This window comes from Pan paniscus, chromosome 18 (genome assembly GCF_029289425.2).
Source record: "Pan paniscus chromosome 18, NHGRI_mPanPan1-v2.0_pri, whole genome shotgun sequence".
Taxonomy (NCBI): Eukaryota; Metazoa; Chordata; class Mammalia; order Primates; family Hominidae; genus Pan; species Pan paniscus.
In genome coordinates this window covers 82,274,135-82,300,309 of record NC_073267.2, presented here as the reverse complement: position 1 = coordinate 82,300,309, position 26,175 = coordinate 82,274,135, and the positions used below count along the sequence as shown (strand labels likewise).

At 46.3% G+C, this 26,175-nt stretch overlaps 2 protein-coding genes across 15 annotated transcripts in view; one reads left to right on the top strand and one right to left on the bottom strand.

The window, feature by feature from the left end:
• Positions 1-26,175, top strand: part of IST1 (IST1 factor associated with ESCRT-III) — an 82,183-nt gene that overhangs the window by 12,964 nt on the left and 43,044 nt on the right. Inside the window, exons 1-2 of one of the 4 annotated variants that reach the window (XM_063597730.1) lie at positions 9,779-10,807; positions 24,164-24,451. The gene's annotated coding sequence lies outside the window, so the exon portion shown is untranslated. Of the gene's footprint in view, positions 1-9,778; positions 10,808-24,163; positions 24,452-25,451; positions 25,786-26,175 lie in introns of those variants that run through there. The other 3 variants (XM_063597729.1, XM_055100239.2, XM_063597731.1) reach the window with 3 other exon arrangements.
• ZNF821 (zinc finger protein 821) lies at positions 720-25,813 on the bottom strand. 11 transcript variants are annotated; one of them, XM_063597727.1, is made up of 9 exons: positions 25,551-25,664; positions 24,259-24,321; positions 22,358-22,475; positions 20,948-21,064; positions 8,938-9,063; positions 5,928-6,073; positions 5,163-5,267; positions 2,809-2,975; positions 720-1,707 (listed from the first exon to the last, which is right to left on the bottom strand). In XM_063597727.1, the coding sequence occupies exons 4-9, from the start codon at positions 20,985-20,987 to the stop codon at positions 1,053-1,055; spliced, it is 1,239 nt and encodes a 412-aa protein (XP_063453797.1). In that variant the 5' UTR covers positions 20,988-21,064; positions 22,358-22,475; positions 24,259-24,321; positions 25,551-25,664; the 3' UTR covers positions 720-1,052. The 11 variants fall into 11 exon arrangements, with proteins under 11 accessions (XP_063453797.1, XP_063453796.1, XP_003829552.1 ...); XM_063597726.1 differs by lacking the exon at positions 25,551-25,664 and adding an exon at positions 24,964-25,268; XM_003829504.7 differs by lacking the exon at positions 22,358-22,475 and having other exon boundaries at positions 25,650-25,813.

Here is a 26,175-nt window from a genome sequence, read left to right as displayed (position 1 = left end):
CAGGCTAGGAAGGTTCTGTGCCTGTTCTGTACCATCACAGAAACTTTTTAGAAATGACCTCAGCTCTTGTCTCCTCCATGGTTTGGCAGTCATACAACCTGCCAGAGTAATCATTTTGCCCTAGCCTTAACCACTATTGACCTGAGCTCTCTTACCACCTTAATTCTGGATTTTCTTCAGTGAGCTTATTTTCCTACCTTGCCTCTGGTGAACAAATAAAACACAAATAAAATGCAAACATGAGTTTCTTGGTGCTGTGCACCTTAATATTGCAGCTATTTCTATGAGCCTATTCCTAGATGCAGCTGACTACTGTCTAGAATTGTAAATGTTCGACAATATTGCTGGGAAAAGTTGCACACCTAGTTGAAGGTATTGCATAGTCTTTAGAAAACACCAGTTATGAGAAGAGACTTCTTCTGAGTTTGGAAAAGGTAAGCTAGGTTTAAACAGCCCTTGGGACCACAGGTATCTTCATTATGGTTGTGGGAATAATCATCACAGTCAACATCGGTTCTTTCTTTGGTGTCATGCTAATTCCTCGGCAACTTGTAAAGGCCCAAATAAGGACCTCTGCTTGGACAGCCTAAGCTGAGGAGCACCCTCCCTAAGAAAAGAGCAAGCCACCAGAAGCCACTGTCTGAAAATTTCCACCCAGGTTTCTCCTAGATCACTTCATTTGCTAGAATGACATTGAGAGAAAAGCAAGAAAGGGGCAGTAAAGATAAAATTAATTTATTTGACTTCACAACTTCATGGGCCACACAGGGGCCCCACAGTCCTAGAAGCACAGCCTGTGGCAGTGGGCTGGGGAGGCCAGTTCTCTGGACTGCCTGCTCCCTTGTCCAGAGCTGCCTTGAGCCAGGTCCCTCCTGACCCCATCATCCTGTTACCATATGCAAGGGCTGCTCAGGTCCACCTGCAATAAACCCAGGCCTGCCTCTGGCAGCAAGGACAGGGCCTCGTGGGTGGCAGCAGCACTGGTCCTCGTGGCTGTGGGTGTGGGTGGGAGGGTAGGTAGGTGGGGAGGAGGGCAGGCAGGAGGGTGTGCTTCAGTGCAGAGAGCTGCTGTTCTGCTCTTCAAAGGCCATCTTGCCCAGAAGCTGGCTGTCCAACTCCACCCCACTTACAGGCAGCTGGAAGAAGTTCATTTCAGCTGCTAAAGCTGCCATGGCAGAAGGGTCCTGGCCAAACTGAGCTCGCAACATCATGTCCATTTTCTCCAGCCTCCTCTTGAGCCGCTTGGCCTCTCGCTCTCGGATGAGCCGGGCCTGCCGCTTTTCCGGGGTTTCGTTGGCCCGCTTCAGCCTCATGGCCTCCCGATCCCGCTGCAGCCGGCGTGCCCGCTGCTCGTCTGTCTCCTGCATGCGCTGCAAGCGCTTGGCTTCACGGTCCCTCATGCGCCTCACCTCCCGCTCCTCGGGGGTCTCATTGTCCCGCCGGCTCTTCTTGGCCGTGCGCTCTCGTTCCAGCCGCTGCAGCCGGACTTCCAAAGGCTCATTCTGTCGACGTAGGGCCCACTTGCGTACACTGGGAGTCTGGGCTTCCAGCAGTTTACGGTAGGCAGCACAGTTGTTGCACACAAGCAGAATTCCAGCAGGGTACACTGGAGGACTAAAGGCAATATCCTTCCCCTCAGCACTGGAGGGGCCCTCATTGTGGACTGTGGGTAGGGATTCCATATTTAGTACTTCAGGAAGTTTCTCACTGGAAAGGAAACATTTTGGATGGTTAGTGTTTCCTTCTAGCAAGAGTCGGGACTCCAGCCCTGCCTTATTCTTTTCCTGAGGCCAGTGGCTCCACGCTCACCACAAGGGGTCAGTTTGAATGCTTGGTGGACCTCTTCTGCTGCTCCATCCCTTCCCTTCGCGTGAGAGTTGTCTACCAACTTTTTTTTTTTTTTTTTGAGACAGAGTCTTGCTCTGTCGCCCAGGCTGGAGTGCAATGGTGCGATCTCAGCTCACTGCAACCTCCGCCTCCTAGGTTCAAGCCATTCTCCTGCCTCAGCCTCCTGAGTAGCTGGGATTACAGGCGCACGCCACCACGCCCGGCTAATTTTTGTATTTTTAGTAGAGACGGGGTTTCACCACATTGGTCAGGCTGGTCTCAAACTCCTGACCTTGTGATCCACCCGCCTCGGCCTCCCAAAGTGCTGGGATTACAGGCGTGAGCCACTGTGCCCGGCCGGGTGTCTACCAACTCTAAAAGCCCATCTGGAGTTAACTGAGCCACCTGCCACAGCAATGCACCAGAAATCAGACAAACCCTTGGTGTTTTCACTCAAGCCAGAATAATGGTTTTGATAAGAGCTTTGCAGGGGCAGTCCTGCTGTGGGAATGGAGGCTCCTGGAGGTGGAGACCTCCTTCAGGCAAGGTGCAGACCACCAACTCACCTCCTTCCCTCACACTACCTGCATGCAAAGGCAGACTCTGCACTGTACACTAGACAAACGGGACAAGGACACAACGTTCCAGTCTTCCTAGGACACGATGGAGACTGCATCCTCATGCCAGGGTCCTCTCTACCCTATAACTTCTTTCTCCATGCTTTATCATGAGTGTTCTTGGAATTGCCTACATCTCTTTCTAGTTGAAGATATTCTGATGGGAAAATAAATGGGAATTCATTTTCCTTTGGGGCTATGTGAGGGAATAGGCATATTTCCTAGCCTTCTTACTTGTACTTCCAAGGAGCATGCATCAGCTGCCTTTGCATTACCTATTTCTAGCCTTCGCTTTGACTTCAGAAAGCAGAACTCACACCCAGTAATTTGCTCCCAGCACAACAGGGATAAGTGCCCAGCTGACCTGTTAAAAGTGGCATGGCTGGTGAACCGGGCTCCACACACAGCACAGTTAGATCGCTGGTCCTCCGAGTGGATTAAGAGGTGGCGACCCAATGACCCCGGGGAGCTAAGGGCCCGGCCACAGACAGGACACATGTAGCTCTTGGCGCTCACCACTGCTGCAGTGTGCTGTAAAACAGAGCCTTGATCTGTCAGTCTTGCGCTACCTCCAGGACAATCTGCACCCACTTAGAAATGACTTTTGGGAAATGTCCCCTTTCTTTAGTCTCAGAATAAGGAACTTCCAAGTATTCTGTTTAGCCCCTAGAAAAGTCAGTCTCTTACATTAGAGGCCCTGGCCATTTAGACCACTGCTTAGATTTCATTAGCTTGAGCTCTGCCTACGTTCTGGGACATGTGGCTGACTTAAGGAACAGTGGGGGCCAGGCACAGTGGCTCATGCCTGTAATCCCAACACTTTGGGAGGCCGAGGCAGGTGGATCACGAGGTCAGGAGTTCAAGACCAGCCTGGCCAATATGGTGAAACCCCATCTCTACTAAAAATACAAAAATTAGCCCGGTGTGGGGGCAGGTGCCTGTAGTCCCAGCTACTTGGGAAGCTGAGGCAAGAGAATCGCTTGAACCTGAGAGGTGGAGTTCACAGTGAGCCAAGATCACACCACTGCACTCCAGCCTAGGTAATACAGCAAAATTCTGTCTCAAAAACAAAACAAAACAAAACAACAACAACAGTGGGGCGCCAGAGCCCTCTTCAGAGCCTAAGAGGAATTCATGTCTCGGATAATTTCTCTCTGTCTCCCTGGCTCACACTGTGCAGGTACAAATACATGTTAAGGGAACAATAAAGGCCAAATCTAGAAGCTGGCCTGGAATACTGGTATGCAACAGGTATTTATATCTTGCTTTCTCAATCTTTTCAAGATAGTCTTCTGAAGAAATACTTGTCCTCATGAACCAACTATCTTTATGGTACAGCCCAGGCTGCCATGTGTGCTGATGCCTTGTCAACACCGACCAGGAGGTACAGGTGCCCTGTGATTGGATCATGGTAAAAAGAACACAAAAGTCTGGTATTCGGATCCCCTGGTTCACACTAATTTTTAACATACCATTTGTGTTAACTAATTTTTTTTTTTAAGACACATCTCGTTTTGTCACCCAAGCTGGAGTGCAGTGGCATAATCTCAGCTCACTGCAGCCTCCGCCTCCCAGGTTCAAGCCATTCTCCTGCCTCAGCTTCCCGAGTAGCTGGGATTATAGGCGTGCGCCACCACACCTGGATAATTTTTTTTGTATTTTATTAGAGACAGGGTTTCACCATGTTGGCCAGGCTGGTCTCAAACTCCTGACCTCAAGTGATCCGCCCACCTTGGCCGCCCAAGGTGCTGGGATTACAGGCGTGAGCCACTGCGCCTGGCCCATGTTAACTAATTTTCTTTTCTTTAACACAAAGCCCTCATTATTAGTATACATTAGTTTCTATTTCACTATTTAAAATATACATTAAATAATTTAGAAAAAAAATCACTTAATTTTCACAGTGTGTCTGCCCGGAAACCCAGAACGTGTTTATCTAATATATCTCATTTATTTTCTAAAATGTTGGAAGCTTGGAGCAGAATCTCTTTTTTTTTTTTAATACAGTCTCACTCTGTCACCCTAGCTGAAGCATGATCACTGCAGCCTCAACCTCCTAGGCTCAAGCTATCTTCCCACCTCAGTCTTCCAAGTAACTGGTACTACAGGTGCAAGCCACCATGCCCAACTAATTTAAAAAAAAAATTTTGTAGAGCTGGGGTCTTGCTATGTTGCCTAGGCTGTTCTTGAACTCCTGAGGTTAAGCAATCCTCCCCACTTCAGCCTCTCAAAGTGCTGGAATTCTGGGTGTGAGCCACCACACCTGGCTTTGGGCTGAATTTTTTTTTTTCTTTTTGAGACAGAGTCTAACTCTGTCACCCAGGCTGGAGTGTAATTGCGTGATCTTGGCTCACTGCGACCTCCGCCTACTGGGTTCAAGCAATTCTCCTGTCACAGCATCCCGAGTAGCTGGGACTACAGGCACATGCCACCACACCTGGCTAATATTTGTATTTTTGGTAGAGACAGGGTTTCGCCATGTTGGCCAGGATGGTCTCGAACTCCTGACTTCAAGTGATCTACCCGCCTCGGCTTCCCACAGTGCTGGGATTACAGGTGTGAGCCACTGCGCCCAGCCTCCCTAAGACGAATCTTAATAGAAGCGACAACCCAAGACTCCTTCAGGAGCCAGAGAGAGACAAAGGCCAAACCAGGATCTGGGCTACAGACAAGCTGCCCACACTTGTGTTCCAGAGCACACAACTCCCCCATCCATACCTGGTACACATGAGCGATCAACTGCTCCCGGCTCCCGCAGTCTAGCTGGCAGAGGGGACACTGGCAGAGTTCAAGCAAGGGGTCAGAATTCAAATTCCCTGTGACCTGTGATTCAACAAATAGGCAACTCATTAGGACTCTTTACTCATCTCTTCCCTGCCCCAGCTTTTTAAACAGGGTATCCTGTTAAAAGGAACCCAGACTGATGGCGCATGTTATTCTTAGCTTCCCTTTGTGGGCTGAAGGAAAAAGTAATAGTTGAGAGGGAATTATGGCTTTTAGCCATGAGGACACAGGACTGCCTCAGAGAGAGCCAATCAATTTTTTTCCCTGAAGATAAACTCTGTAGACAGAGTTAGCATTTTTCCTGTCATGTTCCTTTCAGGAATCCTCAGGAAACAAGTTAGTGAGAAGGTGGCACTCCAGGTGACACCTTGACTTAGATTTGCAAGCACATTCAAGAGTCCACCTTGGGAAGTCAGCTTTCTACTTCAACAAAGTTTCTCTCCTATCTGGAAAGACGTGGGGAGCTGCAGGAAAGAGAGCTGTGCACAGGCGCAGTGATTCGTGGATGGAAAAGGAAAACTGAGTGTGGCGAGAACTGAGAGTCTGAGGTGTGGGTTCTGGTGCCATGAAGGAAGAGGCCTCCCGTGCAGGCCCAGGAGACCATCAGAGGCAAGACTGTGCCACAGGGGTGAGCAGCATCAGGGCAGGCAGAAGGGTAGGGCATTGCTGGACCTGGACCCAGGGACCATTGTCACTTGCCTCGTGCTCTACCACTTCGTTCCCACCAACAGGCTGTTCTGTATTTTCTAACTCTTTCTCCACTTTGACCACCCCTCCATCTTCCTCTGATGTGTGGGAAGAGACTTCATCTTGTGTCGTCTCCTCTTCATCACCCTCACTGTCACCTGGAACACACAAACTGGTCACTTGTTCTGATTTTTGCATGAATACATCCTGAGCTGCTCTCCACCCTAGAGTTGGCAGTTACAATAGAAAACATTTTCAGATCTTCCATAATATAGTTTATATAGTTTTGTTGGGTACATATTATGTCAAGTGGAAACCAACTATAGCTGTCATTTGTTATGCCATATACACGTAAAGGGAAGATGTGAAGCAAAGCTGCATTGGAAATGGTTATCGTGCCCTCTACATGATTATAAAAATAATCTTTCTGACTCATGGTTTTCAAATATCTCACACTTCAAATCACACCTCCCCAAGCACCTTACACTGAGCTCATTCCCACTGTACACCACCAACGACTTACCAACACTTTCCACTGATTTTGCCATGAGCCCCCTGCACAACTTCTCCACGGTGTCACTATACTATTCTACTCTGAACCCCACTAATCTCTTCTTTCCCAGCAAACCTCAAGGCACACTTACAGAAACATCAAGTTTTTCTTCCCTCTTACCAGCAATGGAAGCAGTAGTAAATGAGTTTGAAATGATGTCACTTTATAGGGAAAGGGCTGCTCATTACAGTGGAAAAATTAGCACAGCAACCAACCTCAGGCACTTTGCAGTGGTATCCGACTCACTTGGTTCTTACTCTACTATTGTAACATGGCATTCTAAACTAAGTAAGTCCATTGTTTCTGTTGATTATTTGGATTATCTGATGGGTAACCGAATGCATTAAGTGGAAGGAACGGGCCATTCTTTAGGATGAAATGTAATTTCTTGTGACTAACATAGGAATTGAGTTTGTTTTAGTTTTAGGGGTAGGATGTGGCTATGAGGAGGTCTGCCTGTGGCTGGGGAGTCTGCAAGGTTTATGTGAGCTGATTTTTCTTCTCTATTACTTATAAAATAGAAAATGAAAACAGATCAGAAAAACAAATAACGAACGTAGTTCTTTCTGAAAGGGAAAAAATAAAGTGCTAGTACCTTGAAGATCACAAGAAGTAGCCAAGCCTAGGGAAGCTGTCACACTCCAGCCCTATCTTAACCCCACCTGGATCCTGGACTTCTGGGCCTGATGTGAGCAAGAGAGAAATATAGGGCAGAGTCTCACCAGGCTGTCCGCAAGAAACTCAGATTTCCTAGCTAACAGTGTGCCTGTCTTCTCTACTACCCTTGCATAATATCTAAATCCACCAGTATGTGAGCAACATATTTCCCTTCTTCCTGGGCAAAACTAGTTATATTCCCTTTCTTCATGAGAAGGTCTAACCAAATCATCTGCTAGTAGTTACATGTGTCCTTATTAGATAGATACTCCAGGCAACTGGTGGACTGGATTTGGGGCCTGGAAAGAGCTATGGTTTGTGTGTCTTATTTCCCAGCCCAAAGCTCCTTTCATTTGAATCCAACTCAATAATGAAGGATTGGCACAGATTACATCATACCACGTTTTCTCCCCAGCTTATCTGAAATACTTGTAAACTTTATATAATATAAAGTGATATATCAAACATATTTTTGTAATTTTGCAATAATCCAAATATATCTCGCTACTAGAAAAAATTTTTAAAAATGTGTACTGTCTAGAGGGATAGTACATCCTTCAGAATGGAAAACTATTAGATGTTTGCAGATATTGTAATTCCCACCTGCTACTCAAGAAAGTGGTGGCTTCCATAGGTTTTCCAGACATGTTTGGGTTCATTTTTCTGTGCCCGAGCAATTAATTGCTAAATTATTTTATGTTGTTGATGTTGCTTAATTATTAGCTTGGGTGGAAACAAGTTCCTAGAAGGTTGCAGAGTCCTCTCTCCATTTTCACCCAACCCAGCCTCAAATGTGGTGAAAAATTGGAAAAGTCATTCTGAATTTATACTAATAATAACCAATATCAAATGGATGAGGTGGGGAAAGTGCTGAAATCTTCCTAGGAAAACACATCTCAAGACGTGTTTGTTCGGACAGGTCACAGGACAGACAGACAATCCATGAGGCTCAACTTGTAAAAGCTACTGTCGTAACCACAGGGATCTTCTTAGGGAATTGGTATGGGAAGACCTTGACGTTAGCATTTTATACACTGCATAACCTCATTACTAAGCAAATCTTCTTGTTTAACATTAAAACTGGGCCTTCAAGCAAGGTTTCATTAATGCCACCCTTATATTTTATTGATTACAAATACATAGATCCTAGGAGACAGGGATTTTTTTTCTTTTCATTTGACCTAACCCAGGGACTGCTTGAGCACTATTTATTCCTATATCCTTGCCTATCACAACCAACAAACCTATCTGTATGTGGCACTGTGCCAAGTACTGTAGTCCATAAGTTAAAAATATATGTATCGGCCAGGTGCAGTGGCTCACGCCTGTAATCCCAGCACTTTGGGAGGCCGAGGTGAGTGGATCGCCTGAGGTCAGGAGTTCAATACCAGCCTGACCAACATGGAGAAACCCCGTCTCTACTAAAAATACAAAATTAGCTGGGCATGGTGGTGTATGCCTGTAATCCCAGCTACTCAGGAGGCTGAGGCAGGAGAATCGCTTGAACCTGGGAGGTGGAGGTTGCAGTGAGCTGAGATCATGCCATTGCACTCCAGCCTGGGCAACAAGAGCGAAACTCTGTCACAAAAAAAAAAAAAATGATATATATATAAATAAAATGCCAAACCTGTCCTCTTTTTCTGGATAAACACATGCCCACACACCTTAGACCACCTTTGGGGACACTGAGGATCCACATATCTCCTTTTTCATGTCTTTCTCCCAACCCCCATGCACAATCCCCAGAGCACACACACTCTGATAATTCTTCTCCCATTGCCCTGAGTCATTACCAGAAGGTGCAGAACTCACTGCTACTGGAGTCCTGATCTCTTAGTTGTTGGATAGCTTGTCGCTGACTGCCAAGGTCTCCAGGAAAATCAGTTTTCATCATCGCCTGGCGGGCTTGCTCTTCTAGCCCAGCAAATACTTGATCCCCTGGTGGTCACAAGGAAAAATAGTCAGGCCACCAGCTGGGCAGCATATCCCCAGGCAAGCTGGTTGGAAGGTCAGACCATTCAAAGGTAGGAGACAGGCAGGTACCCTGTGGTGGAGTCATTCATCTCCAAGTCAGCTTGCTGCCTCCAACAGCTTCTGGGTGCAGCTGCTCTTCCTGGGCAGTAAGCCAGATGCTCTAGAAAGCATCACTTGCTCCTCTTAAATCCTCCTAAGTCTTGACTCCTTTCAAAAGGTGATCAACTGCTACTTCACAAATGTAACTGCAGACTCTCAAATCCATTTACAACCTTCCATCAGGATTGGGAAGATAGAGGCAAGAAGGGGCAAAGTGATGGGATGAAGACAGGGCAACAAATCTGGGCCAAGTCTCTGTACCTTAATGTATTAGCATTATGGTCTTGACTCAGTGTCTTATCTCTGACTATAAACAAGTGCTTCAAATCATCCTTCTAAATAACAATCTCTCTAACCCCATCTTTCATCCACTCTTCTTCCAAAACGTACCCTGGAAGTTCTTCCTTGACTTTCTTTATAATGTTTATCATAATTAGCCATGAGAAAATTAACAACTGGTTGAATAGTGGACTAGAAGAAGAATGGATATGAACTCACTTCTGCAGAAGAACAAACTTCCTGAAACACACTGCTAATTTACAACAAATAATATTCATGTAGTCTTCTTGGTCCAGTTTTTTTTTTTTTGAGAGACAGTCTCACTCTGTCACCCAGGCTGGAGTACAGTGCTGGCACCCGCTTCCATGCCCAGCTAATTTTTTTGTATTTTTTAGTAGAGACGGGGTTTCACCGTGTTAGCCAGGATGGTCTCAATCTCCTGACCTCATGATCTGCCCGCCTCGGCCTCCCAAAGTGCTGGGATTACAGGCGTGAGCCACCATGCCCGGCCAGTCCAGTTTTTTTTTAAATGTAGTATCCCAAAGCCCCAGGCCTATCCTTGATTTTGCATTTACTTCTCATGAACTCTGCTTGGGATCCATGAGGCTACTGAAGAGTTAGTATACTAAGTGCCCTTTTATTTCCAGGAGACCAGGCATAAGGAGAAAAGAGAGTTGGGTTTCCTGAGGTTTCTGTTATCTCAGTCAGAGTAGAAACTACAGTCCCCATTCACCAGCCAGCAAGAGGGAATAATAAAAAGCCCTAGTGAAATGTCTGACAATAGCCAGGCCCTTTCTTGCTGAAGATAGAAAGGAAAGTACGCAGGCATACAGGCTCAGGTTCTGAGATAGGATACAGTGATGTGGGAGGAACTAAATGGTGAGCTGACCTGCACTCCTAGACCTTGGGCAGTGAAAGACTTGATGTGGAGTAGGCTTCATGTGATCCCCTTAGTCATTCATTCAGCAAACATTCATTGGGCATCTATTATATGCCAGCTACCAAACACTAATAATAGTTTGACACTTGCAAGCTCCAGGCTCTATGGTGTTTTGTAGTTATCACCTCACCTTAATTCTCTGCAAAACTCTGTGTGGTAGGGATTACTATCTATATTTACTTAGGAGAAAACTAAGGTTAACGGTGGAACCAAGTATTCAAACCCAGATCTAACTCTAATGTCCTTTTTCTTTTTTTTTCTTTTTGAGACAGGGTCTTATTCTCTCCTCCAGGCTAGAGTGCAGTGGTGTGATCATGGCTTACTCCAGTCTCAACCTCGCAGTCTCAAGCAATCCTCCCACCTCAGCTTCCAGAGTAGCTGGGACTACAGGTGTGCACCATCATGCCTGGCAATATTTTTATTTTTTGTATAGACAGGGTCTCACTGTGTTGTCCAGGCTGATCTGCAACTCCTGCTCTCAAGGGATCCCCCTACCTCGACCTCCTAAAGTGTTGGAATTACAGGTGTGAGTCACTGCGCCCAGCCTAATGTCTATATTCCTTAACTGCCTTCTAATAGAGATGTAATTAGAAGGTTAGAAGCTTCCTCAGATGGTTTTGCTGAAAACAAACTCTTATCTCTGTGTGGGAATGGCTCTGATCCTAGTGTTAGTGTTTCCTTCATACCATGAGAAACGGATACATACAACTCAAATAGCAAAATTATGTTATCAGGGCCAGTATATGATCAAAAGACAAATGATGGTTCTGATACCACATCATGAGTTATCATGCTTGGATTACCGTAACTAACATTATGGCTATTATGACTCATACTGTGATTGGGAATGGAGGTGGTTCATGTTAAAGTCTACTCTTAGCTACATATCCCTCAAGGAAAGGAAAAATAAGCTGTTTTAAGTCCATCTTCACAATATCCAAGATGACACATTGGATATAAATTACTGGGTAGAGAAAACAAAACAAAAAAAATGAATTCGATGGGGGAATACTTCCTTGTCCCTTTGCAGAAGTGAAATACTTAATTTCTCCATGCTGGTTACACTGCACCAAGACCAGGGCCAATTGGTACTTTCCTTTTTTTTTTTTTTTTAATATGAGACAGAGTCTCAGGCTGGAGTGCAGTGGCGTGATCTTGGCTCACTGCAGCCTCTGCTTCCTGTGTTCAAGAGATTCTCCTGCCTTAGCCTCCTGAGTAGCAGGGATTACAAGTGCCCAGTACCACGCCTGGCTAATTTTTGTATTTTTAGTAGAGATGGGGTTTCACCATGTTGGCCAGGCTGGTCTTGAACTCCTGACCTCAAGTGATCCTCCCGCCTCGGCCTCCCAAAGTGCTGGGATTACAAGCATGAGCCACTGTGCCTGGCCAAGGGCCAACTGTAATAGTTATTGAATTCTTTGGGGTAGGTGCATGTTTTCAGACCTAGGAGCTATGGGCAGACATAGCACTAAGGAATAAGTTATGTACTAGCATATAATTATCAAGGGGAAGACCTTTCTCATCAGTGATACTTCTGGTCTCCAAAGAAACTTAGAAACCAGCTAGATTTAGAACATACTAAGAATAAACATTCTATCCTCTTTCTTGGATTCACCACTGGATTAGTAAAAAGACACCTAAAAGGATATGTACCTTTCAAGATGAGTCAGTAATTCAGTTTCGTCTCCAACTTGAGTTCAAAAGTTATTTTTTTCTATTGATGTTGTCTAAATATTGAGGCTTTCATGGAAAGAGAGAGAGTCTGTTCAACACAACTTGCCTATCTAGGACTCTTAGGCAATCTCACCTGGTGTAACCGGGAGAAGTTAATTCTGTCATTCCTTTTTGGCAATTTGGAAAGAAAAGCTTGTGTTCTTATATTTTAGTCTATTCCTGACTTGGGAAAAAGAATAAAGGTGAACTTTATTCCTCAGAACTATTCCTATTTTATACATCACCATAAAGCAAAATATATCAAAACCATAAAAAAGAAGCAATTTTAGCAGACCTCATAAGAAAAGATATGTGAATTATCTTCCAGTAGTTACTATTTACCTAATCTCCAAATAAAATTGTCCAGAATTATCCCTTCATAAGAAGGCAGTGAGACTTGCTAAAAGCATGTCATGTTAACGGCCGTATAATGTCTAATGTGATCTATGGAGATACTAGTGATTAAGAAGTGTTACAGAACTGCCTATTTTTATAATATTAGAATTATTATTCCCTTCTGTCTTGAGACCTCTGGAGTAGGTTTTAAAAAATCCTCTGGTCCCTAGATATTAATGTAGGGCAGCCATCTTATTTAATATGTGTATTTATTTGTCTATTAATAGCTAAGAGTCAACTACACTCTCACAATAAAAACCAAGGTGTTCTCTCTCCTTTTATTTTTGGATACAAAATCAAGAAAATACTGTTTGTCTGCAATTTGGTTAAGGTTTTTTTTTTTTTTTTGAAACAGAGTTTTTCGCTCTGTCACCCAGGCTGGAGTGCAATGGCGCAATCTCGGCTCACTGCCACCTCCGCCTCCCGAGTTCAAGCGATTCTCCTGCCTCAGCTTCCCAAGTAGTTGGGATTACAGGCAAGCACCACCACGCCTGGCTAATTTTGTATTTTTAGTAGAGACGGGGTTTCTCCATGTTGGTCAGGCTGGTCTCGAACTCCCAACCTCAGGTGATCCACCCACCTTGGCCTCCCAAAGTGGTGGGATTACAGGAGTGAGCCACCGCGCCCGGCCTGGTTAAGGTTTTTCAGACCAGATGAGAACAAGGCCATGTAAGCAAGTTTGGAGAACAGATGAGAGGAATGAGATGAAAGTTATTAGAAAGGTAAAGATTTCACAGTTCTCTCTTGGGTCCTTGGTGCAGTTAAACAAATGTAATTTCAAGCTGACTACAATTAAGTAAAGCAGCTGGAACATTCTTTAAGAGAGCAGATAGGCCGGGCGCGGTGGCTCACGCCTGTAATCCCAGTACTTTGGAAGGCCAAGGTGGGTAGATCATGAGGTCAGGAGATCGAGACCATCCTGGCTAACACGGTGAAAGCCCGTCTCTACTAAAAATACAAAAACATTAGCCGGCGTGGTGGCGGGCGCCTGTAGTCCCAGCTACTCGGGAGGCTGAGGCAGGAGAATGGAGTGAACTCAGGAGGTGGAGCTTGCAGTGAGCCGAGATCACGCCACTGCACTCCAGCCTGGGCGATAGAGCGAGACTCCACCTCAAAAAAAAGAAAAAAAAGAGAGCAGATATCCAGTTCAGGAAAAATGAGCTAGTATTGGGAGTGAGGAGCTTAGGATTCCATTTCTAGCTGACAGTCTTTGTAATCCACGGTGCTATCCAAAGTGGGGAACATAGCCATTTACTTCACGAGGATGCTAACAGAATAAATAAAAACTAAGCAAGTTGTGCTTTTTATAAGAGAAAGGACTTCAAAGGCTTTTATTCCTCCTTCTCTTTGTAAAGCTTTTAGTTGAAGTTGAAAGTTTTAAGTCACTCATGTGTTTTACAATCTGAAAGCAAAAGTCTCTCAAGTAAAAGAGGTTTTCATTTGCTTAGTGGTTTGGTTAGTTCAAACACACTAAATGAAAGTGTACGACACACTGTATTTTCAACCTTTCTACAAGTAGTTGACAGAAATGTGTACTCAGGGCTGGGCGAGGTGGCTCATGCCTGTAATCCCAGTACTTTGGGAGGCTGAGGTGGGCAGATCACTTGAGATCAGGAGTTTGAGACCACCCTGGCCAACATGGCATAACCCTGTCTCTACTAAAAATACAAAAATTAGCTGGGCATGGTGATGAACGCAAGTAAATCCCTGCTACTTGGGAGGCTGAGGCAGGAGAATTGCTTGAACCTGGGAGGCGGAGGTTGCAGTGAGCCGAGATCATGCCACTGCACTCTAGCCTGGGCGACTGAGCAGGATGCCGTCTCAAAAAAAAAAAAAAACTGTACTCAGAAGGGGTAAAATGGGGAAGGAGGTAGGGAGAAGGTCTAACACAGATTTCAGCCCATCAGCAGTTTTTCCATAACTAATAACAATTTTGGGCTTTTATTCCAAAAGCTCTGTAACGAGTCTATTAATGAAGTGAAGTGGGCAAAATACAAGAGTCTAACTAGATATTTCTGAGGAAAGGATCATGCCAGTGATTTAGACATAAAAACAGTCCTGACAAAAACCCAGCAAGTGCCAAAGCAGCTGCCCACTGGCTTCTAATGTGGATCCATCAAATGTTGCTGGGTTACAGCAGTGGGACTCTTTTTAAAATATATATATATATTTTTTGAGATAGGGTTTTGGTCTGTCACCCAGGCTGGAGTGCAGTGGTGCAATCATAGCTCATTGCAGCCTTGGACTCCCAGGCTCAAACAATCCTCTCACCTCAACCTCCTAAAGTATTGGGATTACAGGCATGAGCACTGTGCCTGGCTAATTTTTAAATTTTTTGTAGAAATCAGGTCCCACTATGTTGCCCAAGCTGGTCTCGAACTCCTGGCCTCAAGCAATTCTCCTGTCTCAGACTCCCAAAGTGCTGAGATTACAGGTGTGAGCGACCATGCCCGGCTGGAATTTTTTTTTTTTTTTTTTTTTTGAGATGGAGTTTTGCTCTTGTTGCCCAGGCTGGAGTGCAATGGCGCGACCTTGGCTCACTGCAACCTCCATCTCCCAGGTCAGAGCGATTTTCATGCCTTAGCCTCCCGAGTAGCTGGGATTACAGGCATCCGCCACCATGCCCAGCTAATTTTTGTATTTTTTTAGTAGAGGCAGGGTTTCACCATGTTGGCCAGGCTGGTCTTGAACTCCTGACCTCAGGTGATCCACCCGCTTCGGCCTCCCAAAGTGCTGGGATTACAGGCATGAGCCACTGAGCCCGACCTGGGAATTCTTAATATATCCCTTTAGGTGGCCTATTAGTTTCATGCCACACAATCTTCGTCTTCCCAGAAGGCAGATCTAATGAAGCTCAGCCGTCACTCTGCTCAAGTGTCAATTAACTTTTATATTTAAGCAAAGCTTAATGCAGACTTTCCTGCCCCCCAGACCTTGAGTCCATTTCATTTACTTTATTTTGTGTATTTATTTTTTTGAGACCAAGTCTCATTCTGTCGTCCAGGCTGGAGTCCAGTGGCGTGATCTCGGCTCACTGCAACCTTTGCCTCCTGGGTTCAAGCAATCCTCCTGCCTCAGCCCCCCAAGTAGCTAGGATTACAGGCGTGTGTCACCATGCCCAGCTATTTTTTTGGATTTTAGTGGAGACAGGGTTTTGCCATGTTGGCCAGGCTGGTCTTGAATTCCTGACCTCAAGTGATCTGCCTGCCTCGGCCTCCAAAAGTGCTGAGATGACAGGTATGAGCCACCACGCTAGGCCCCATTTCATTTACTTTTAATAGACAAGCAGCATTAAATTAAATATATTTAGTTGGTTCTATTTCACTGCAAGGTGATAGGAGACTCACATGGTCAGAAAATGAAATTACCTATTTCTACTTGCCACTATTGCCATACGCAATGAAAAGATGATCTTTTGAAAAGGGTAGGGTCAGCTTCAGTTCCCAAATAACAAATAAATAGAAGGTCCTCTGAAACTAGCAAATCTCAGTTTTTCTTTTTTAGTCAAGCTTAGTGTATCACCTGAGAAGCCTTCATGGCTCCCTGACCAAATGTGTCACTGAAAACAGCCCCTCCCTGGGGGTCTGCTCTTTAGTTGTAGCTGAACATCTGTGCTCACAGCCCCGCAGTAAAGGCCCTTGTAATGGCCACCTCCACAGAGCCTGCAAAGTCCCACCTACTCCACCTCAAAACAATGTTCTTTCGCTTGACTCTGTAACTTCATTTATGCAACTGTGGATGTGTGATATTCTCCTCACCTCCATGGCCTGTTTTTCCATCTGTTTTTCTTTTTTTCCTTTTTTTTGAGATGGAGTCTCACTCCGTCGCCCAGGCTGGAGTGCAGTGGTGTCATCTTGGCTCACTGCAACCTCTGCTTCCCAGGCTCAAGTGATTCTCCTGTGTTAGTCTCCCGAGTAGCTGGGATTATAGGCGTGCACCACCATGCCCAGCTAATTTTTTTCTTTTTTTTTTTTTTTTTTTGAGACGGAGTCTTGCTCTGTCACCCAGGCTGGAGCGCAGTGGTGCGATCTCGGCTCACTGCAAGCTCCACCTCCCAGGTTCACACCATTCTCCTGCCTCAGTCTCCCGAGTAGCTGGGACTACAGGCACCCACCACCACGCCCGGCTAATTTTTTGTTTGTTTGTTTTGTATTTTTAGTAGAGACGGGGTTACACCGTGTAAGCCAGGATGGTCTCGAACTCCTGACCTCGTGATCCGCCGGCCTCGGCCTCCCGAAGTGCTGGGATTACAGGCGTGAGCCACCACGCCTGGCGCTAATTTTTATATTTTTAGTAGAGACAGGGTTTCACCATGTTGTCCAGGGTGGTCTCAAACTCCTGACCTCAGGTGATCCGCCCACCTTGGCCTCCCAAAGTGCTGGGATTACAAGCGTGAGCCATCACGCCTAGCCTCCATCTATTTTTCAACTCCATTAATAGCTCATCTTGGCTTTGACTATGGTGCAGGGAGATGGAGCTTATGGATATATGCTACGTGGGCATAGACATTGGCCACACAAGCCTGAAGTGGCTCCCCTGGCCTTACTACAATCACACCATCACCCCACCAGCTACTTTCCTCAAATCTAAGCAGGCTCTTGGACAGATGGCTTTTGTAGGTGAACACCCAACTCCTATACTTGCCTTGTTTGTGAACCTATCATTTCTACTAAGAGTACCTTTCCAGATGCCTTCTTGGGGTCACACTTGTGTCTTTTTATTTATTTATCTTTTTGAGACGGGGTCTTGCTCTGTTGCCCAGGCTAGAGTGCAGTGGCACTATCTCGGCTCACTGCAACCTCTGCCTCCCGAGTTCAAGTGATTCTCCTGCCTCAGCCTCCCGAGTAGCTGGGATTACAGGCACCCGCCACAGCACCCGGCTAATTTTTGTATTTTTAGTAGAGATGGGGTTTCAACATCTTGGCCAGGCTGGTCTCAAACTCCTGACCTCATGATCCACCTCCTGCCTTGGCCTCCCAAAGTGCTGGGATTACAGGCGTGCACCACCTGTGCCCGGCCACTTGTGTCTTTTATCAACCAGAGAGGAGAAACGATCCTAAACCCCTGTGATGGATGGCCTATGCTAAAATACTTCATTTTTTTCTTTCTCTTTTTCTTTTTTTGTTTTTGGAGACAGGATCTCACTCCGACGCCCAGGCTGGAGTGCAGTGGCATGATCTCAGCTCTCTCAGCTCACTGCAGCCTCGACCTTTTGGGTTCAAGCGATCCTCCCACTTCTGTCTCCCAAGTAGCTGGCGCTAAAGGTGCGTGCCACCTCGCCCAGCTAATTTTTGTATTTTTGGTACAGATGGAGTTTTGCCTTGTTGCCCAGGCTGCACTCAAACTCCTGGCCTCAAGTTATCCTGCACTGGCCTCCCAAAGTGTTGGGATTACAGGCATGAGCCACCGAGCTCGGCTGAAGATACTTCATTTTATCTTCCTTGACAAGCCTCACATGCAAGCCCACTGCATTTTGCTGTTTTAGCAGCAATTTCTAAATCTTCCCTAAACCACTCATCTGTGTATTAAGTAGCCTTTGCACATCCCCATTCCAGAATATACTCCTAGAAGCATCCAACTCGTTCCGTTTTACACTTTTCCAGGACTTAAATAGAAGAAAGAATTGTATATGGAGGTTTGCTATTGTAATCTCATTAATGTATAAAATGTCAAAACCCTCTTAATTCCTCTGTTTATACTATTTTGTCTTCTACTCTTGAAGTAACCCAGTAAGATTCAGATAAAGTGCATAGTGCCTGGGATATAGTTTTTTGGTTTTTGTTTGTTTGTTTGAGACGGGGTCTCACTCTGGCACCCAGACTGGAGTGCAGTGGCATAATCTTGGCTCACTGCAGCCTCAACTTCCCAGGCTCCAGCCATCCTCCCACCTCAGCCTTCTGAGTAGCTGGGACTATAGATGTAGGCCCCCAGGCCTAGTTTTTTTGTATTTTTTTGTAAAAACGGGGTTTTGCCATGTTGCTCAGGCTGGTCTCGAACTCCTGGGCTCATGCAATCCTCCTGCCTTGGCCTCCCAAAGTGTTGGGATTACAGTGGTGAGCCACTGCGCCCAGCCTATATAGTATGTTTTTAAGAAATTTTAGTTATCTTGTCAATTACTTGACTAATCTGTCCTCTCCAATGTACGGTTTTAGCCAGCTGCAGTGGCTCATGCCTATAATCCCAGCACTTTGGGAGGCTGAGGTGGGTAGGTCACTTGAGCTCAGGAGTTCAAGACCAGCCTGGGCAACATGGTGAAACCCTGTCTCTACAAAAAATACAAATATTTAGCTGGGCGTGGTGGCATGCACCTGTAGTCCCAGCTACTCGGGAGGCTGAGATGGGAGGATTGCTTGAGCCCAGGAGGTCGAGGTTGCAGTGAGCTGAGATCACGCCACTGCACTCCAGCCTGGGCAACAGAGCAACACCCCATCTCAAAAAAAATTATATATATTATATAAAAAAATAAAAAATATATAAATATATATGTATATATATTTTTATATATATACACACACATATATATAGGTTTTTTGTTTTTTACAAACTTTTCATCTGTTATACCTCTGAATTCTCTTCAAATGTTGCTGCACTTTACTCAAACAGTTCATAATAATAGGGAACTATTTGTCTTTTTTTTTTTTTTTTGGATGGAGTCTATGTTTGCCCAGGCTGGAGTCAGTGACACGATCTTGGCTCACTGCAACCTCCACCTCCCAGGTTCAAGTGATTCTCCTGCCTCAGCCTCCCAAGTAGAGTAGCTGGGATTATAGGCGCCTGCCACCACGCCTGGTTAATTTTTTTTGTATTTTTAGTGGAGATGAGTTTTTTGCCATGTTGGCCAGACTGGTCTCCAACTCCTTACCCCAGGTGATATGGCCCACCTTGGCCTCCCAAAGTGCTGGGATTACAGGCGCAAGCCACCGCGCCCGGCCACTATTTGTCTTTTTAACGAACATTTGGGTGGGAACGATTATCTTCCCAGATAATAGGAAAATGGCTAATTATCTCAAATCTGTGTAGATATTAATGTCAATTTAAGAAGGCACTTTTTGAACACCTTCTATGAGTAGTGCTAGAAGTAAAGAGGATATATAAGGAAATACATATGGCACATAGTCTCTGCCTTCTAGAAGTTTACTATGCAATTACTGAAATAAAATATGCAACAGGTGCGGTGGCTCATGCCTGTAATCCCAGCACTTTGGGAGCCCGAGGTGGCCAGATCACCTGAGGTCAGGAGTTCAAGGCCAGCCTCGCCAACATGGTGAAACCCTGTCTCTACTAAAAATACAAAAAAATTAGCTGGGCATGGTGGCGAGCACCTTAATCCCAGCTACTCGGCAGGCTGCAGCAGGAGAATTGCTTGAACCCAGGAGGCCGATGTTGCAGAGATCACACTGCTACACTCCAGCCTGGGTGACAGAGCGAGACTCTGTCTCAAAAAAAAAAAAAAAGCAAAGAAAAACATGCATGTGACCCTGTTGAAAACAACACAAGGTAATAGTGTATACTTGGCCTTCTGGTTTCTAGCCTCTCCCTCTTGTGATCCATCCCACAAATTGCTTCATAGTAGCAAAACGCTGTATTCTAAATGTCACTCCCCTCTCCCTGCTTAAAAACCTTCAGTAGTTCCCTACGGACTATAGAATGAACTTTGAACTTGGCCTGGCATTCAGGCTTCCACGTGTAGAGTTAAGCATCTCTAACCTCACATCTTCTGACTTTTGAACAAATGAGACCTCTGCTTCATATAAAGTCTCCTTGTCCTCTGAACATGTGGATTCCCGCTTCTGTCTTTGCTCACTTCACTATCCCTACCTGATGTTCCCTCTCCCTGCCTCTTGTTTTTTAATTTTTTTTTTCAAATCCATTTTCTACCCTCTAAGGCCCAGTTCAGGCGCATGGTCTAGAGGCTTTTCCATTAAGCATTCCCCTTGCTACTTCAGTCCACTGAGCTCTTTTAACTTCCTTCCTCCGAACTTCTCTAGTACATACAGTCTGCAGCATCTGTTTGGCAATTAGCATATACTATCATTCATATTTATATATCTGAGGTTACAATACGGTCTTATAGATCTTATATTGGTTTACAGCCCTGACATCTAGCACAAGGATCTGCAGAGAGTAGGTATCCTATAACTGTTTGTTAATGTGATATTAAAGATGTATCAAGTGTACATACCCCTAAGATAGGTTTCCAACACCTCCCCCAGCAACCAGACACACTTTAAATCCACCATTTCCAACATTTTTAACCCTTTTTCTTTCTTTCTTTTTTTCTCTTCTGCTCAGCAAACTGTGTTTTACATTTAAACTTTTCTTCTTCACAAATTAGCGTGAGCTTCTCCCCTAAATTCAGGTTACTCTTCCATTCCACCCCTTAGCATTCCCAGGTTCCAGAAGACAAAGCCCGATACTCACAGTGAACTTTATTTGGATTTGTCTGTTTCCGACGGGACATGTTTCCCTGATGCAAGAGCTCTGGTCTTTCCCAGTTTCACGACTGGATATGTTACCACCTCCTTGCAAGATGCTAACCTGCAATAAAAAAGGTTATTGTTAGCACATATCATTTTCCCCAGCAGTTACACAAAATTTAAAGATAAAATGTACTTAAAAAACAGCTCCTGAGCATATAAAACTCACCAGTTATAAATAATTGAACTAATGAAAGAAAGAAAGAAATGAATAAATCTCTAGCCTAACGTCAAGGTCCCAGAAAGTTTAAGAGGGGACTCCCTCAGAGGACTTAGAGGATTATACTCTAAATCCATCTTTGGAATCCAGAATACTGTTAAGTGATCACGATCAAGGTCACAGGATAAAAGAGGAAGTAAAACTCAGGCATCCAGGGTTAGAAGTACTGTGGGCTCAAGGGGATAACTCCCATGAATTGCAAAAGGAAGCAAAAGGAAGCCAAAGAGGGTGGCAGCTCACATGTCACATGCCCACTGGAAGTCAAGCCCTGCAGTCTACACCAGCGGATTTTTCATGATGTTATCTTGCCTAGAGGTAGCAAAGGCATCACATCCCTGCGAGACAGAAAATGTCTCAAATAGTCATCTGTAAATGAGAACAGCATGGGAAATAAAGCCTCTATCTGGTGATACAGGCGCAATGCTATGCTGCACTGTGAATGACATGGCACTAAGCAAATCAAACTTCTAATGTTGAAGATGGGCTCTCACCAGAAGAGACAGATGCCATCCACATTGATGAGTACTAATTCAACACCCCAGTGTGGAATACCACCTGGCCCTCCTCACACATTCCAGAGAGGTGGTCAAAGTTAATAACTTTAGAGGCTCTTCTCAATCTAGCCTCTGGTTAGCAAAGAGAACAGTAGGAGGAATAAAGAGAAAAGTTCCCCAAACGAAAAATGCTGCCAAGACATGCATCTGCTCCCCACCCCATATAGGAGGGGATATATACGTAAGCCTGAAGGTTCCTGATTAACTACAGAAAGAGTGCCCCAGCCTTAAGCATTGTTAGAGAATCTGAAATGGATTAGTATTGATAGCTGTGTCATTTTCTTAGAAAGAGTGAATAAAGACATAGAATAAAAAGGGATTGTCTTTCCTACCAAAGACAGGAATATGGATCTGGTCACACTCTTAAGTTTTCTTTCAGTTCCTGCCTTCTTGAGTTATACTCACATTGAATAAGCAAACATAAAATCATAGTTTATTGCCTTAAGAGGAGTTATGGGAGACTACTGCTAGCTATATTTTGTACTCCAGTTAATGAAGACTCACCTCCTGTTATGCCAACTAACTCCTCTATGTAGCTAGAAGGACCTCAAACCTATAATCAGATCCTGCCTCCCCTTACCAAAAGAATAAAGAAACCGCAAATGGCAAAGACAGGCCTCCACAGGAAGTGGCAAAGGAAGCAGCTTTCAGGCAGTCTTCTAGCATATCTGCATATCAAACACAGTTCTTTTTCAGACCTTTAATTAAAAACAAAACAAAGCAAAACTCTAAATGTATACAATAAAAATCAATTTAAACTATTTAGAGGGCAATATACTGAGTGCTGATAGTGTATGTTCTCTAAGTTTTGTGTATGTCATTTTTTTCTAATCAAGTAGTTGTTTTACTCACAGAAGCAGTGAATGAATATCACACTTTGGATTTCCTATATGTGTGTGGAATCACCAAGTGGAAAGGTAATGAAATGCAGGCTCTATTAATATTTTAAAAAATATGGCCAGGCACCGTGGCTCACGCCTGTAATCCCAACACTTTGGGAGGCCAAGGCAGGCAGATCACTTGAGGCCAGGAGTTTGAGACCAGCCTGGTCAATATGGTGAAACCTCTAATAAAAATACAAAAATTAGCTGGGCATGGTGGTGCACACCTGTAAATTCCAGCTACTCGGGAAGCTGAGGCATGAGAATCGCTTGAACCTGGGGAGGGGAGGTTGCAGTGAGCTGGGATGGAGGCACTACACTGCAGCTTGGGCAACAGAGTGAGACTCCATCTCAAAAAAAGATAAAAAACTGCCATGGGCGGTGGCTCTCGCCTGTAATCCCAGCACTTTGGGAGGCTGAGGTGGGTGGATCACCTGAGGTCGGGAGTTTGAGAACAGCCTGGCCAACATGGTGAAACCCCATCTGTACTAAAAATACAAAAACTAGCTGGGCGTGGTGATGCATGTCTGTAACCTCAGCTACTCAGGAGGTTGAGGCAGGAGAATTGCTTGAACCCGGGAGGCAGAGGTTGCAGTGAGCCAAGAACGCACCTCTGCACTCCAGCCTGGGCGACAGAACGAGACTCCGTCTCAAAAAAAAAAAAAAAAAAAAAAGATAAATAAAAATTTAAAAAAATAAAATATACTCCTCTAATGTGATAATCTATTGAGGCTAAATATATATATACTCTATTATAGAAGAAAAAACAGAATCTTGACTAATTTTTATATTTTCTCCCTTCAAGATCAGAAACTGAAACTGTAAGATAAAGGTAATAAAGTCCCTTCTGAAGGAAGGCCAAATAATTTGAACCAGACAACATTTCAATATTAAAGCTCCAAGTCAAAAGACAGAGATGAGTGTCTGCGTATTTAAATCAGCAATGCCCGCTGCATCTTATAATCCTCCTAGTGGCCAAATGGGGAACTGACCAGATGGTACCCAATGGGACTTCACACCTGAGTGATCAAGAGAAAAATAAGCAATTACAGTCCCCTCCCACACAAGGAAACGAAAATAACAACAAAAACACCCACAAAAACAGGCCTGTGGGGTCATGGGCTGTTGAAAATCAATAAGTAAATAAATAAATGGCGCTGAAAGGACACTCTTGACCACAAAGCAAGATCTCAGAGGCCAGATGACTGTTTTATAGGCAGTTAAAGCTAATAAAACCCAGAGACATACAGCCCTAAAGGTCACTCATTTTGTTTTACTTTTAACACTGCCTCAATTTCCAAGCCAAAACCTGAAACCAAACCAAACCAAAAATGTAAATAGATAGCTGCCTGAACATGGGCTGGGAAGATAGGTAAACGGTGAGATTCAGGTGTAAAGGGATTCCATTTTAAAAGGAAAGCAGTTCTGTCTGTCTTCAGAGCAAGGTTAAGAGTCCTCGGGAAGGTGCAACGTCTCCCCTGAACACTGTCTCTGCTCTCCCACAGGTATTAGGTTGCAGCGTTTAGGGCACACCACAGACTTTAGCAAGAAAAAAAAACGAGTGAAATCTCAGCTTGATGAAAAGAGAGTGCGTTCCCACCTCCAGTTCTGGTGCAGTTCCCACGGAGCAAAGCAAACTCGACTGAATCCAAGTGATCTGTATCTGCCAAAAAGGAGAGGACAAGAAAGCTGGTCACTTAGCCGCCTGGCTGTTCACCTGACCCCTGGGGTTGGGTCTGGGGCGTGTCTAATCAGCCGAGATGGTCCCTCTGCTTCTTCAAGCATGAGCCCAGGTAAATTCCCAGGAATTACCAGACAAGAGCCTGACAAGAGCCGGAGGTTTTCCGAGGCGGCTCAGACAAACCCTTAGACAACACAATCTCCGAAATCTAAATTTAGAAGCTTTTCTGCGAGACCCAGACGCGGGGACTGATACCCCCCGGTCTGCACGCCCACGCCCATCCTCCCCTCCCCCAGCTCCACCCAAGGCTGTCAGACGCCGGGGCCGTCCCCGGTCCCCGCCGGGGCCCGAGGAGGCGGGGTGCCCGCGGCCCGCGCAAAAGCCCCCCGGCCCCGCGCCCCGCGCCCCGCGCCCGAGAGCGCCAAGGGGCAGCAGGAGGAGCGGCCGGGGAGGAATTGGGGTTGGAAGCGGGGAGGGTGAGCCCGGGCTACCCCCCCAGGCCGGAGCTGGCCCCCGGCCCTCTCCCCAGCGCAGACAAAAGGACCAACAGCCGGCGGCCGCGAGGGGGCGAGGAGCCCGCATCCCCAGCCCGGACCCGGAGGGAGGGCTCGGGGGTCTTTTTACCCGGCGCCTCGGCGCTGCGCTGCGCTCTGGGTCCCTGGGCCCCGCCTCCGGACAGACGGACCGCCGGACAATGGACCCGGGACCGCAGCCCAAGCCAGCCGGGCCGGGGCGCTCCGGGACTCGGCCCCGGCGAGCGGAAGGGGCTCCGGGCCGAGCCGAGCCGGTGGCGGGGAGCCGAGGGGCGGCGCTGCAGACGGACAAAGCCAACAGCAGACAGACAGACGGAGGGGGAAAAAGATGGCGACGCGGGCGGCGGGAGCGCGCGGCTCGCGCACCCGCAGCTAGTGAGGCGCGTGCACGAGTCTCCCTCTCCCCCTCCCCCGCGCCGGCCAGGTCCCCCTCCCCGCGGCCCGGCGCGCGCCCGGCGCTGTGGGCGGGGCCTGAGGAGAGGGGCTCTGGAGAGGAGGGGCTCCGGGGAGCGCCCAATCCCGGGCGCCCGAGAGGGGCTCGCCCGCGTTCCAGGGCTCCGGAACCCCCCGCCTCGCCCATTCCCGGGTCTTTCTCTGGCTGTCTCAGCCGCTCAGCTCCCCCAGACCTTCCTGGACGTGTAAACGCCACCCTACCCAGCCCCGATCCTGGTTTCTTACCCCACCATCGAGTTCAGCCACAAAACCCACATCCCCCAACCACAGCTCCGCCGCAGGCACCCCCTCTCCTTAGCCCGGATCCCCACCACCGTCACAAACCCTCTTCGCCTCATTCCCCCACGCTTCGCGGTGGCTTCGGCTCCCGAGGCTTTGAATGTGACCACGGGCCTTGGTGGGAGGGGCCAAGTTCAGCTGTCAGAACCTCAGAGCTGGGAAATCTTGAGATTTCTTTTGAGTATTTAATTTTCTGACATGATTCTCAACTGATAAAATAACATTGGCTGCAGACCCAGGGGCAGGGAAACTTGTGGCACTGTTGTCACGTGAGGGATGTTTGGGGGCAATGGAGAGCCGTTGGACCTTTTTTTTTTTTTTTTTTTTTTTGAGACAGAGTCTCGCTCTGTCACCCAGGCTGCAATGCAATGGCGCGATCTTGGCTCACTGCAACCTGCGCCTCCCAGGTTCAAGCGATTCTCGTGCTTCAGCCTCCCGAGTAGCTGGGACTACAGGCGTGCACCACCACGCCCAGCTAATTTTTGTATTTTTAGTAGACGGGGTTTCACCATGTTGGCCAGGCTGGTCCCGAACTCCTGACCTCAGGTGATCCGCCCGCCTCGGCCTCTCA

What these genes read in the sequence shown, in the direction of transcription:
- ZNF821 (XM_003829504.7), bottom strand. Translation starts at nt 20,987, where the DNA reads ATGTCCCGTCGGAAACAGACAAATCCAAATAAAGTTCACT. An exon ending in AAATCCAAATAAAGTTCACT is followed by an intron (nt 9,064 to 20,947) that starts GTGAGTATCGGG and finishes TGTGACCACCAG; the next exon opens with GGGATCAAGTATTTGCTGGG. An exon ending in AGATCAGGACTCCAGTAGCA is followed by an intron (nt 6,074 to 8,937) that starts GTGAGTTCTGCA and finishes TGTGTGTTCCAG; the next exon opens with GTGACAGTGAGGGTGATGAA.